General features: G+C 36.2%; 2 protein-coding genes across 3 annotated transcripts in view; both read right to left on the bottom strand.

The window, feature by feature from the left end:
* The window catches only part of LOC111716148 (uncharacterized), a 13379-nt gene extending 3700 nt beyond the window's left edge, over nucleotides 1–9679 (bottom strand). For both annotated transcript variants that reach the window (XM_023491575.1, XM_023491576.1), the window contains exons 1-8: nucleotides 9497–9679; nucleotides 8496–8903; nucleotides 6416–7644; nucleotides 5769–5961; nucleotides 5124–5202; nucleotides 3393–4043; nucleotides 2626–2693; nucleotides 1808–2259 (exon numbers count right to left, since the gene is read on the bottom strand). In XM_023491575.1, coding sequence (XP_023347343.1) covers nucleotides 3640–4043; nucleotides 5124–5202; nucleotides 5769–5961; nucleotides 6416–7644; nucleotides 8496–8903; nucleotides 9497–9664 — 2481 coding nt within the window. In that variant the 5' untranslated portion in view covers nucleotides 9665–9679 and the 3' untranslated portion in view covers nucleotides 1808–2259; nucleotides 2626–2693; nucleotides 3393–3639. The remainder of the gene's footprint in view (nucleotides 1–1807; nucleotides 2260–2625; nucleotides 2694–3392; nucleotides 4044–5123; nucleotides 5203–5768; nucleotides 5962–6415; nucleotides 7645–8495; nucleotides 8904–9496) is intronic.
* Nucleotides 9680–11256: 1577 nt separating this feature from the next.
* Nucleotides 11257–13303, bottom strand: LOC111716147 (PAX-interacting protein 1). The gene is made up of 3 exons (XM_023491574.1): nucleotides 13091–13303; nucleotides 12301–12732; nucleotides 11257–11680 (listed from the first exon to the last, which is right to left on the bottom strand). Exons 2-3 carry the CDS (start codon nucleotides 12697–12699, stop codon nucleotides 11276–11278), a joined length of 804 nt encoding a protein of 267 aa, XP_023347342.1. The 5' UTR covers nucleotides 12700–12732; nucleotides 13091–13303; the 3' UTR covers nucleotides 11257–11275.
* Nucleotides 13304–14917: the final 1614 nt, after the last annotated feature.

Below are 14917 nucleotides of genomic sequence, written 5' to 3'. Positions count from 1 at the left end.
AATTAGGCGTGCACCCAAAAAATTGGAAGATTTGAACCAAAAATGAAGGCAGGGCCCCCCCCCCCCTACATCAAATGTGCCAACTCCACCATCCCCTTAAATTTTCATAATTTTGATGATTCACATAATAGTTTCCTATGACTAGAATATTTCATCGATTTTTTTTGTGAAAGATGGATCCCATGTCAGACTTAGACATCCGTCTTGTGTTTACATTACCGCCCGGAGACAGTACACTGCTGTACAAAAGATGCGAACACCTCTGAAATGACCTTTCTTGCATTATAACCTTGGTTGAAGCCAAATATAGGAGGGGAGTTTGGGGGGGGGGGGTATTAATCTATTTTAAACCTCTGAAAACTTTGGTTGAATATTATTTTTAATTCAATAAGTTTTGAATAGAAAATCCTTCAATTCAGTACGTTAAATTTTAATAAATAGTTTTAAGTCTTAAAATCATGAATTCATTCACTCCTCTCCTGGAGCAGAGACGAGTTAAAAAACGCTCATGAAAAAGCAACCACAGATCTTGAGAGGTAAAGTTGTTGAGCTTTCATAACCGTTTGTTTCTTAGAAATAGGACCATATTGACCTCTGTTAATGGCCCTATGGTGTACAATATTATTAAAGCTTTCTTTATTGCTCCTCAGTTTCGAAAATAAATCTTTAAGTACATCACACCACTAGAAAAAAAATACGAATCTTAGATCCAGTTTGCTGATCTAATAACTGCATTTCATGATTGGAGTTAAGATACTAAAAGGTCAGGCTGTCTTAACTAAAAATTAACTCACCGCACTCAAAGTAATATCTATCTCCATTTTAAAAATATTTTCAAGAAACCTTTACAGTGATAAGTTTTTTGTATTCGCCTCCTTGAGTTTAACATCTACAACAAAACTAATTACATGCATAGAAATAAAAAATTTAGAAAAACTGCTCTCATCGCGCCCACTAGTGAAAATGAAGTATTAATTTCACTAATCATTTCTAGCGCTTCATTTCTAATTAAGGAGCGCGCAAGCGCAAAGGTTCAAAAACATAATTTTATTTATAGCGCTTCATGTGGCATATTTATAATTTTTTTTTAAACTGAGGAGCAATAAAGAAAGCTTTAATAATATTGTACAACATAGGGCCATTAACAGTGGTCAATACGGTCTTATTTCTAAGAAATAAACGGTTTACTTTTAACTTTTTTATTTCTAATTACCAACTGAGGAGCGCGCATGCCACCAAACACATTTAAGTAGCGTTTGTTTACTTCTGCACTCCCCCCCCCTCCCTCGTACAACCAACATGGTGCAACCAAAAAATAATTAAAATTGTACCAAAACACCAATAAAAGTAATCTGAAAATCTGTTGATATAGAAAGGAACAGATACGATTTTGAGCTCAATGGTTTTGAAAGTTCAATAACTTCACTTTTCAAAATCTATGATTACCTTTTCAAGTTCTTTTTGTAACCCATCTCCGGTCCAGGAGAGGAGTGAATTTGTGTAAATTGTACAATTTTTTTGTCTAGTAATTTTAATTAAATGAATTGAAGAGGATAAAAGATAAAGATAGAAGCTTAACGCTGGTGAACACTTAAATTAATAAGGACTTCACAAATCTATATTATTACAAAATATGAATCAAAAACATGAAACAAAAACAAAATAGTTGCAAACAATTTAATTGAGTTAAGACAATAAAAGAGTAATCCATAGGAAAAGTGGTTGAAGTCCACATTGACCCCTTCCCCCCCCCCCAAAAAAAACACAAAAAAAACACAAAAAAAAAAAAACAATATTGTTCCCTCACCTGTGGACAAGGGGCTAGGGCTGCAGAGCCACATCTGGTTCTACAGGTTCTGAAAACCTCGATTTCTGCAGGTTTAGAAAACCTTGATTTCTCCAGGTTTAGAAAACCTTGATTTCTCCAGGTTCAGAAAACCTTGATTTCTCCAGGTTTAGAAAATCTTGATTTCTCCAGATTCAGAAAACCTTAATTTCTCCAGGTTAAGAAAATCTTGATTTCTACAGATTCAAAACCCCCGATTTCTCTAGGTTAAGGAACATGTAGGAGAAACTTTATCCAGGTACAGGGTTCTACTGGTACCAGGCTCCTGGGATAAGACCCAAGGACTAGTAGAAGATAGGAACCAGAAGGTTTAGTCGACCCGTGAACCGACTAATAGACGTGACTAGGGTTGTGTCGCTTGGATTAAAGGATTTCGTCGATAATTTATTAATATTCACAGCTCTTTTTCCTTACTGAAACAAATAAGAAAAATTAATTCAAAATTGGTCTACACGTTCATCGTCCAACCTAGTTGTTTCTCTCTTATTTCAACAGTTTTAAGGATCCCTCCCCCCTTTCCTTCAAAATTCTTATAAAAGGTACTGTACGCGTAATTTCAAGTGGAAATCATGCCTGATTTATAAGGGAGTGGTTCAGACTTGTACGTAGCGCACACTGGAAATTGTAGCGGAATACAAGCGATATGTTTACACACCCATATCTTTCAACTCGACAAACACACTCAGGTTTAAAGGTGCCGTTGTAAATCGGCCGTTGTCCTTTTTGCATGGAAGGTCACTTAAGTTTACGCTTACAGTTCCTTTATACTTCATATTTACCTAAAGGTTATGCAGAATTTTCTTATAAATATATCTAGAAGTAGAACAGCCATATCCCCGTTCACCATCTACAAATATGAGAATCATTAGTAATATCAACATCATTCTTCATGGGTATTTATCATTAGAAACAATTTTTAAGATTGGAGGAGAGAAAACATCACGTATCAGTCCCAATAAGATAAAAAACATTTAAACGGGAGCAGGGGAGGGCTTATTCAAGAAAAGATTAACCCCTGAATGTTTAAATACTTTAACAGAATTTTGAACAAGTTCCACAGAAGGTCCACGTTTTACCAATTTCACTTTTGTCTGTTGTCGATATTTGCTTTCCTTACACGTTGCCGAATTTTAACCCCGAGTTTTTACCTTTTAAAATTGTATCATTGTTTATTAAAAGAAAACTTAAACATAAATGCAGTTATTAAGTTTTGGGACATGTTATAAGATTATAAACGAAAAGTGGCTGACCTGTTTTCAATCAAAGAAAAGGAAGGAGTCGGTTTATAAAGTTTTAAATTTAAATTGATAACATGTCTAAGATAGAAATATTAAATAGGTGACATCGCGTCAAAATAATTGCGAGATTGGAGCGTTGTAAGCACTGTCTAGATCAATTTAATTTTTATGCGAATCCAGATCCTGTATCCGCTCAGAAAAATGAATCCTGATTAAGGTCATGAACATTTCTTTAGGAAATACTCAACAAAGAGAACGGATCGTGATCATTATCACTGGTTACAAGTATAAACTTTTTAAAAACTGACCTGTTGGGTGAAATTGGGATTGCATGAAGGATATGTAATTCCACTAAGCGAGGGTTACTGGATTTTCACTGAGACTCAAAGAGTCGCTCGATACACACAGTTTGCATATTAATATAGAATGATGTAGTTTATTTAATCTCTTGCATAATATAGCACTTAGGGATACTAAGGACAAGGTTTAAGGTCTCTTGGTGTACCTTTCCTCGCAATTATTCACTAGGAGTCACTCGTTATTTCTAAACCTATGTCACTTGGTATTCGGAGCATTTGAACTATCCGTCCTTTCAACCTTCCTTCCACCTTGTCTGGGGGGGCCACGTGAATCTTTGCCCCCTCCAGAACTAAGGGTTTTACCTACACGATGCTTGTCATGCTTGCCGTGTCCGTCGAATTTATGACCGTCATGCTTAAAGTGAGCATCTTGCTTATGCCCCTCAGTCTTGTGTACCGAGGAGTCGGGTTTGTGAGCAGTAGCTCCGTCATGTTTAGGAGCACCAGTCTCGAGTTTAGGATTAGGAACTGGTTCGTGTTTAGACTGAGTATCAGGTTTCTTGAGCTCCGTCACAGGATTTTTCCCGTCCTTGGAGGCAAGCTCCTTATCCTCGGAGATACTCAAGGAGTTCTTCTTCCTCTCCTCCAGTCCTGCTTTTCCTAGAGTTAAAATTATTAATTGGAGTTCATATGATTAAGTTGCGGGCAGTTTTTTACTCTTCGCAAAAAAAAATTGTTCCGAAATAAGATGAAAAATAAAAATGAAAAACAAAATAAAGGTGATTTTTATATAAAAAAAAATAATGCATGAAAATAAGATTAGCCCAGCCCCTATCTTAATTTTTTAAAATTCTACTCCGCTATTTATAGTCACTTATTACATTTTTGAACACTAATAAGTAAAATGAGTGTAGCCATGAATGCATAAAGATAAGAATAAATTTGATTTTACACAAAAACATTGGATCAAACTAAAAATAAATTAAATGTCACGATTATTTGGAAACATTAGGACAGCAAGGGGTGTGTACTGTGTTTACTGCATATTTTCCAGAATTACAATTGTTTGAATATATGGGGGGAAAAGATGAAAAATGGAACATCAAAAAGCCTGTTTTTGCATTCTTTCACATATTTTTTTTACCTAATTTATTTTTCATTTTACCCCCCAAAAAATTGTAATTTTCTAGTGCCTAAGATCCATTTTATTTTGATACGGATCCTGGATCCGGATCCAGGTCATTTCATATAGAATTTTGTATTATTTTTTTTCCTAAAACTTTATGAACTATTCAGAAATGAGGAAATTTTTATAATCTCTCTTTTTTTCAAAAGTTTAAATTTGGGTTTTAGGATCCAGATCCAGGAGGCCAAAATATTGCGGATCCAACCGATCCGGATCCTAAGCACTGATTTTTTCTAATTCAGTAAAAAAAATAAAAAATTTACTTCGAAGGAAGAAATGATTTTCTACTGGCATTGGGGAGTGGGTGGTATTTTTTAGGAAACCCTGGAAATCGATGGTGTAGTGTTATTGTTTCAGTAAATAGGCAAAAATGAAAGTAGTTTATTACTGTGTAAAGTAAAACAATAAAAAAGTAACAAAATTTCCACAAATTAGGACCAGAAACATAAATACAAAAAGGAACCGTTGTAAATCGGGCATTGTCATCTTTTCATGAGGGGTCACTTAAAATTACGCTTACAGTAACATTAACCGTAAAAAACCCTAAATTTAACCTTTTTCTGCTTCTGCTGCCTCCCTAGCCATCTTGGCCATCTTGAGCTTCTGAGCATACGTGATCTTATTATGACTTTCCTATAAATAAAATTATGACAAATGTTTAATAATAGTGCCATTCACTCATTTATAAACGATAATGGACAGGTATGAGAATCTGAGACAAATCAAATATCAAATATGAAATCAGTCTTAAAAAATTAGAATTTTTTTCTGACGCAATACTATTGAGATATCCAAATTTAAAGACATCCGACGTTTTTGTCAGATATTAACAACTGAACTATAGTGCAACTGAACTATACATTTTACTACAGACAGTTGAAGAAGTCTCGGACAAAAACTAATATATAACGATAAGTGGTTGAAGTGCGAGGACTGGTTGAAGAAGCCACTTCCTCTTGAATTTAAAACATCGAAAAATGTGGTTTAACTTAGCCTACGCAAATCAACTTCTTGATTTTTATAAAATTTGGTCTTTGTCTGAATCTGAATTCAATCAGTAGAAAGAAAAACCCTAAATAAAGCAAATCCAGAGTTCATTTCAGAGATTATCTTAAATCACGAATTCTCTGAGCATTCAAATATATTCAAAAATATTCGACAAAATTTAAAAAACCAACTGAGAACAGGCAAGAACTAACCAGTGTAGTTTTAGGTGATATGGCTCCATCTCTCTCTGCAGCAACGTTATTAATAGAAACCACAGGTGTCTTTCCAGGTTTAATTTCTCCGTTGAGAAGAGGTTCCGGTTCCTTTACTTCCGGTTCCTTTACTTCTGGTTCAACCCCGGGCAAAGGATCACTTATACTACAACTTTTACTCCGCTCACCAACCCTGGATACAAAATAATCAGAATTATAAAAATATCAAAAAATGTTTGTTGCAATTTTAGACTTTGCCCCTTTATTTTTAAATTCTTGAAAAAGTACATAACTTTTAACAAGTACAGTACAATACTATTCTGTTGAAGAATGAAACTTCTAAATAATATACTGGCCACTGCACTGGGTTAAATTACATCCCTTTTAAAAGAACAAGATTTTCTTGTTAGTCATTGAAGCTCATAAAAACCACTTATTAAGAACCAAGTTTTTTTCATACGCTAAAATTTTCTGATCTCTACATCTTTGCAACCTGATAGTGTAAACCTTTGGTTGTTGGATCTAACAACATTCATAGTTTGAGAATAGGTCGATGGGTTTACGACATTGGGTTTCTAAGATATTGGGATAGGAAAGTTCGAGTTAAGCAAAAACTTCCTGTAAAAGTCATGCTGTCAAATAAATACCTTGCTACGGGCTGCTTTTGACTAGAATCCTCCTGAGGGGGTTGTTGATGATTTGGAACAGATTCCACGTCTTCATCATCACTCCCGGCCTCCTCTCCGTCCTCCAACCTAACCTTGGCAGTCCCCTTCACCACCTCAATGAAGGGTCTGTCCTCATCTACCCGTCGCGGTGCACCCCCTGGTTCCCGACTTCCAGGTAGAGCAGGGAAATCATTAGTCTCCATATTAAACTCTGGAGGTTTAACTTCGTTACGAACAGGAACAGGAGCAGGATCCTGTTGTGCAGCGTTCCTTGGAGGAAAATTCTGACCACGGGGAGGTCCCCCCATCATTCCTCCTCCCCGCCCACTTGGAATGAAATCTTCGTTGCTACGGCCGCGACCACTTAAACCGCCTCTTGGTGCTCCTTCCCGTCCCTTACCCCCTCCTCGTCTTGAGAAGTCTTTGGGTTGAAGGGTTTCTACAGGAGTCCGAGGAGCTGGATATTGGTTTGGATAATATTGGTTCTGCTCCACCTCCTTGGGCGGAGGCTGGGGGCGTGGCGCAGCTTGGTGGTTAGCCTGATACTGTGTAGTTGTGGCCACTGGTGGGTGTGACACTCTGTTGGCGGGGGCGGGCTGAGACACCGCAACAGGAGCTTCTGGCACTGATCCAGTGCTGTACTTCTTCCCCTGGCTGGAGTTAGAATGTTGGCTTGAAGTCTCCCAGTTGTGCGACCTACTGCTGTTACTGTTTCTTGGCTGGAACCCGTTGTTATGGTTGTTGAACGGGGGCTGGGAATGGTAGTTATTCTGACCGTAGGGTGTGGTGTATGTATTTTGGTTGTTGTTTCGGGGCTCGTTATCCCGTCCCGTGCCTCTACCGCCGCCTCGGCGGTTCTTATACTGATTATTATGACCTCGGTTGGAAGACTGTTTAAATCCTTGGTTCTGGAAGAATCCTGTATCAGGAATCATTCCTGCTATATTAAAATATGGCGGATTGGCGGGGGCGCCACCAGTCCAGGCGGGTGCAGCCTGGAGTAAACCGGCACCGCCGGGAAAGTATGGCTGAATGTTAGGCTGAGATGTTTGAAGAAAAATATATGTGTTTGGCACATATTGATTGCCGGAGGAAGGCTGAGCTCCAGGTGCCGGAGCTAGACTTGAAGCAGGTGGGGCAGCTGAGCTAGGGGTTACTGTAGTTAACATTATGCTCTGTCCCATACTACTTCCAGGAGCTACCACGGACTGAACAATTAAAAACATTAGAGTTAGTCGTTGCAATCTAATATTTAAAGATTCTTTATTTCAACAATTCAATATTTTTAAAAAATCTTTAAAAATTACTCAACAGTAAACTTATAAATTACAAAAAAGTTGGTAAACTTAAACAACCTGAATCAGTTTTTAAAAAATGAAAATTAACTGATTAAGACTTTTAAACAAAAACATGTTTCCTCCACGAAAATGTATTTTCTGAAAATTTATGGGATTTTTTCCCGGATCTCAGAGAAAATAAAGTACAACTAAGTGATAGAAATGGACCAAGTGTTAGTTTTAGAACTAATATCCCCTGCAAAAGGAATGAAAATATTGAGCGAATTAATGTATAAATTTTTTAATTGCTTCCAGAATAATTTATAGGTTTGCGTCTATAATATTATTAACACCTTAAAGTGTTAAGTAAAGGTATATTACATTAAAAACAAAAACCTTGGTATTATGGTTCACTGGCCTATTTGATACAGAAAATACAAATAACTAACAGAGAAATAGAAAAACAGGAAGTACACGTAAAGTACACTTTAAAACAGTTATTAGACATAAAATTATGTATTTGCGGAAAAACCGGGTAACCCAGAATCTCAAAAATCCCCCCGTTAATAAAATTTTCTAACTTCCATTTATGTTTTTCATATATATAGGAATTATTAAGGAAAGTAATTAATCAAATGTCCTTTTTAATTATTAGCATACAGCCGCTCCTTGCCAACTAAGTCCTATCAAGCCTAAGAAGTGTGAAATGTCTTTCTATAAAATACCCCAACACCCTTTTTTACTTCCTGCTTTTATCTTACTACTTTTCTGTTTATTTTCACCTGCTGTACTGGCAGTGTTCCTTGCGGAGAGAGTACAATAGGGGTTGGGTAACTCAGCTGAGGTGGGGCACCAGGAGTAGGTGGTGGCAGGTTCGTCGGCGTAGCCGCCGGAGTCACTGACGGCGGAGTGACTGGTGCCAGGGAGGCGGACTGTCCTGGTGAAGTGACCGCTGTGGTTGGCTGCCTAAGTCCGTTGGGAGATCCCTTGTTGAACGTCGTGGTTCGGTTCATCGGCTTGGACTTAATGCGCGCCATGATGGGATTCCCCTTGTAAGTGCGCACTTCTTCCCTCAGGAACCTGTACGCCTTCTGCGCGTCCTCGTCGCTGTCGAAGGTGACGTAGCACATGGAGTTAATTGTCATCTCGCAGTCGACAAATTTAGGACAGTTTGGATCCGAGAAGAGAGCCTGGGAAAGTCAACATTGAAAAAAAATGATTTTTTAACATAAGGAAAAATCTATTTGAACTAGCATGTGAAATAGTTCTTTTAAAATCTAAATACAATGCGTCAAAAAAAGGTTACGTTTCAATAATAATGATTTTAAGAGCAATTTTCTTTCATCATTGTAGTTTAACTACTGTTAAATAGGTGCTCAGTTAAAACATGATTGGATAAAATGAAGAAATAAAGAAATAAGTTAGGAGGATGGATAACAAATATTAGGACAAAATATGTTAGTTTAAATACATTTTTTTCTTCAAATTTCCAAAAGCAAAAATTACTTTCTTTTAAAATCCAAATACTTTAAATTTAAATTTTTAAATCAAGCTCGTTTCTTTCTAATTTTACTTTTACAGGAGAAAGTGGTTCCATTTCCCAAAACTACCTTACCCCCACCCCCTCCTGCAGCCCTCTCTGATGAAAAAAAAACCTTACAGTACAGTTAATTTTTTCCCTCAATATGTTACCATTGCACATCTTTGGTATTATAAATACATTTGTAAAGGAACCGAAATATTGAAATACTGAATATAAAATGTTAAATTTGACATAGTTTACCTTAATTTCCTCAACTGGAGTGTTCTCCGGCATCTCCCTAAGGATGACAGTGCAGCGGGTGTGGTTGGGACGAACCTTCTTCCCGTCCACGTCCACCTGCACGTTCTGAGATTCTAAACAAACAAAATATTTAAAGAAAATCAGGGATACATTCATGAACTTTCGCATTATTATCAGACAAACCCACTACATTTGTACAGGGGCCCATATAATTCCATCCAATACGATCCCAACTGTTTTTGATATTAGAGAAATTGTAAACAATTGGAAGTATGATGTCAAGGTGTAGAACAAATTCCGCAGAATGTAAACTACAACGGAGTGTTAATATTTCTGTACATCATGATTTATATCTTCACTCCAAATGCAGTACACATTTCTGAACTGTAGTACACCCACACAAAAAACTTAACAAAGTTCATAAGGACGTAAAAAGTATACTTTCATGCCCCTAAATGTATATTCAATCCCGATCCCATTTGGATCAGAACAGAAATGGAATTATAGGGACCCCTGCATTTGTAGCCTTCGATATTTCAAATCTATTTAAACCCTATCTCTGCTGGGGTACTTGAAAACCAGGATATGCTGGGGGGGGGTCCCCCCTTCGGATTCAATTTAGCTTGATTTAATCTACACTAAACCCTAGCAAACAAAAATATGTTTTCCTAGAATTGGTGATCTAATTTAATTCCATCGTACTCAAATTGAAAAACATAGGAAATTGAATTTGTGACTGTAAATACTTTTCTCGAGAATACGACAATATTTCCAGAAACGTTTATTGTTCCTTAAAAATTTCATTTTAAACTTTTAAAGAGAATCCAAGTAACTCGGTCAAAAATCGGAGAGTTCCATTGACAATCATTGTATTCCGAGTTGTAAAATCATAGATATCTCCACATCTTTTTCGCAAATTAGTTTATTATATCAATTACTTTATATGTAATATATCTCATTTAAAAGATGGTGCGTAAATATAAACCAGCTTTTACTTCGTAAAACGCATCTAAGACAATTAAATAAAGGTTCTTTAACAAAGAATTCCAACTACATTAAACAAAGGAAGAAATTATTACTCATATATATACTCTAGTTTCAGTTTAGGACATGATGTAACGAAAGTCCAATGAACAAGGAGAAAAAAACGAACTCCGTTTCTAGATAAACTAAAAACTAATAATATGCAAATGAAAAAATCTCCCTCCCGCCCTTCAGATTACAGAGATGTTAGTTCTAACTACTATAGACTATTCTAGTATTTAAATTAGTATTGTACTGCATCAGCAGAATAATCTGCAAAATGAGAAAACTTGTAACTAATCTAAATGAAAAGACAGCTGTTCGTTAAGAAGCTTAAGTCTTTGAGGGAAGTGTATTTAAATTTCATGGAAGGATCTGACATCTGTAAATGGAAACATATATTCAAATGCTCCCCAAATAATGCAATACGCGTCCGATTCCAACAGCATCAATGAGGGCAACATCACCGATTATTATCTTAAGAAGTGTCGAATTTTTCAATTTTTTCTTTTATTTGTAACTTCTGCATGGATCTACTTCTACATAGAAACAACAATTTGGAATCAATTTTCAGATTAAAAAAAAAAAAACAATATCTTATTAAATTTTGCTCAGAAGCTTTAAAACTCTAAAGGAAATAAAATTTCGTTGTCAATCTCTATAAATTATCAAAAGATTTAGGAGATGTGGATATAACTGGTACATTTATAGTTTTTTCTTAACAGAAATTAATTTCTAACCCAGAGACATATAGTATTACCTTGAGAAGTAATATTCAAGCTGATTCTGTAACATTTGCTTCAGCTGATCATGAGTTAATCCTCCGTCCGGGGCCTGTCCCCCTCCATCCGGGGTTCCAGCGCCTCCGGATCCTGCAAGCGGTTGCTGCTGCTGCTGTGGTGGCTGTTGAGGTGGCATCGATTGTGAGAGTTGTTGAGGAGCCAGCTGTTGCTGTGAAGGCAACTGTTGTCCCGTAATATGTTGAAGCTGCATCTGCTGTTGTGCATCGTATTGCTGTTGGTGCGTGTTAACGATCATCTGGTTGTTGGGGAGCTGTTGAATACCCTGCTGTGGAAGTGAGGGGGGAAGGCTGGATTGTGGTTGCTGCATTGACTGCTGCTGTAGGTTTTGCTGTTGACCCATTTGCTGATGTTGCATAACCTAAAATAAAAATTTAAACAAATCAATTAACATTCAAAAACATAATCATGGCCTAATGGACAATTAGATCTATCTAGATTACAATTTGATCTATCTACTAATTTAGCGTCATAAAAACTAAATTCGAGGGTGGGATAAATTGGGTGAGGTGCTGAGACAAAATTGAGAATTATCTGGTATGTTACTACTGCTGGGAATAAATTCCATCAGCTTTCTAAACTTGGGAGGGGNGTTCACTTTCTTCACTTACTAAAAATCTTTAATTTACAGATTTTATGTATTTAGGTCTAGGATGATGTGAACTGTATATTTTCAGGTAAACTTGTATAAATATTAAATGGTATAAAGTTTATCTTTTATGGGAAGATATATGGCTTACCACATACCATACATACATTTGTGGTAAACTGTGCGGCGGTTGTATTTTTTCTTCTTTTTTTAAATGAAGTGGTAAATATTAAAGCCAGACATGTACAAAATGCATTGAACTATATGTCTTCTATCTGTTGTGGTGAAAATGTAAAACGTAAACCTGATGTTGTTAACTGTGTAACTGGTGTGGTAAACATATTTCGTATTTAGTGTGGAAAACGTTCTGTCTGGTATGATAAACTATTCACCTGATGAGGTTGCGGTTGCATGGTAGATATGTAGGGTGAAGTATTCATCATAGACATTTGATCATAAGCCGGCATTTGCTGGGACATCGACATGTATCCCGGATTAGGGTGAGCAGAGTAGGAAGGGGTGTAGGTGCTAGTAAGAGGAGTAGGGGCATAGGTCTGACTTGTAACAGAGTACTGATTGTATCCCTGTGTGTTAGGTAGGTAGGATTGAGATGGATGAACAAGAGGTAGAGGCGGGGCTGAATGGTTCCCTCCCATCATAACCATATCCATTGAGGGCCCATTAACCACACCGTAGTCGAACTGCGGCATTGCGACCGGGACCGTCATGTTGTATTCCATGGAGGGATGCATACTGGAGGAGACAGGTGGAGGCACCGCTGCCCCATACATACCTACCGATACAATGGTAACACCGACTCAACCCTGAAATATGAACAAATTTGTCAAAATCTGAAAGGATTTCAATTTATTTATTATTATTAGAAACAATAATAAATATCCCTTGGACAAAAAACCATGTTTCATATTGAAATTGAATCCTTGAAAACAATGATTGTCAAAAATAAAATCATGTAAAAATAAAGGAGAGAGAAACAACATGTCTAAAAAATACAGTACGAAACTTATTTCTCAACAATTCAATCTTCTTAACGTAATGTAACATTTGATTTGATCAATTATGTGGCATCAGAAAAAATTAATGAAAATTGATGCTAGGAATTCGCCATGCTTATTAGTATTATTAGTATTATTTATATTATTTGTATCTTTAGTAACTCACCTTCTTATTGAGTGAGAGTAGGGTTTCCCAAAAGGAATAAACTGAAGAGATCCATGTGAGCGGAATCAAGGGATTCTATTCCGCGTTGAATTTAACTAAGATCCCTGAAAGGATTGTGACACTATGGATCTGTGCCCCTAACTAGAGATTATATGAATACTCTAGGCTGTAGGTATATAGCATGAACCTGCGCTATACGAGCCAGGTTCTCACCTGAAATAAAATATAAATTAATAAACTTCTCATTATCAACTTCACAAAAATAAAACTGACACAATAAAGTTATCAACTTTTTTAAAACTAGACATAAGAATGAATTCGGAAAAGGGCGTTAATTCAAGACAAATTTCAACTTTCATATCTGACGACACTGTGCAGACAAGTTAAAAGGCGACGGGTTAAAGTTCAAAAAACAAAACATAAACAACATAATTGCACAATCTGCAGTACAGGCGTACGCAATGCGTCCAACCCCCCGATGTAGGGAAGGTATAAAAGTTACAATTTTCTCGGCGGTTGGGCGGCTCCACGAGCATACCATGCCAGAACTAGACCGAGTTCAGTTAGCAAGATGGCCGAATACTGGAATTTGCGGCAATTTGCCGGAAACCTTCTCCTTTCCAGTATCCACAATCCACAACTCCTTCCCCCTCCCTTCTCCTTCCATGCTGGACGAAACCCTGCAATAATACCCTCCCCCTCACCGAAATTTAAAAATTGTTTATTTTTTAAAATTTTAACGAAAATCAAAGAAATTTTTTTGTGCATTAAATCCATCAAGAAATTTTTTTCATGTTTCAGTATATAATTATTAATTTGTTTTGATCATAGAGATAGAGAAATTTTATTTTTTTCGTAACTAAAATTATGTGCATGCTCCAATTCTGTCTTGGGTGGAAAGAAACGGCCTTTACCCCCCATCCCCTCTTGCCCCCGGGGAATTCATTTTCATTTTTAATTCACATTCAATTTTAAGTCCTAATTTAATTTAACGCCTTATACCACCGCGGAAAGTTGGCAATCAGGGACACTAAACATATTATAATTGCTTGAGAATTCTGGCGTCATGTCGGCCGGACTACTATCGGTATTTGATTCATTCCGACATTATTTTTCTTGTAAAATTTATTCATCATAAACTGCAGATAAATTCTTATTGCTTTAATTTTGAGGTAAGGCGTTAAAAATTATAAAAAAAAAACTGTTGCGAACTTATTTTTGGAGAAAAAGACATTTAAATTAATGATTTTTATTCTATAAAATGTTTATCACATATGAATTCATATCTGATCATCATATCATTGTCTTTTGAGTCAGCTTTAGTGTGGCACAAATGTTTATTACCGATCAGTTTTAGTTCCGATAATGTAGCACCTGTAGATTTGTAACTTTTCAAAGGCCGATGTAAGACGATATCACCGGATTCAGCTGTTTTTCTTCGAAAAAGCCGGATTCTTATAAATTCCACCAATCGAAAACAAACATGATAATTAACACGCAGGGTCAAATATTTTTTTCAATTATAACAGCATATATAAATACAATGACGTGCTAGCAGTCTCCTTTTCAAAGATTTTTTGAGAAATTCAAATTAACATTATTTTACCTTTTATACAACAGAATAGAAAAAATTGCATATTTTCAATGATAGAATTGAGGTTTTTTAAAACTAAAAGACAAAAAAAAGATTTCAATTTTTTTTTTGAAAATCTTTAGAAAATGGACCGAGTACATTTTGAAGGCTAGAACGGCAATTTAGATTAAAATCTTTTTACGGCAACCCCAATTTATTGACATTATATATATACTAGACTCTCATTGTAGTAG

This window comes from Eurytemora carolleeae, unplaced genomic scaffold (genome assembly GCF_000591075.1).
Source record: "Eurytemora carolleeae unplaced genomic scaffold, Eaff_2.0 scaffold1975, whole genome shotgun sequence".
Taxonomy (NCBI): Eukaryota; Metazoa; Arthropoda; class Copepoda; order Calanoida; family Temoridae; genus Eurytemora; species Eurytemora carolleeae.
The sequence above is the reverse complement of the archived record's forward strand: the minus strand, read 5'-3'. Positions and strand labels throughout refer to the sequence as shown.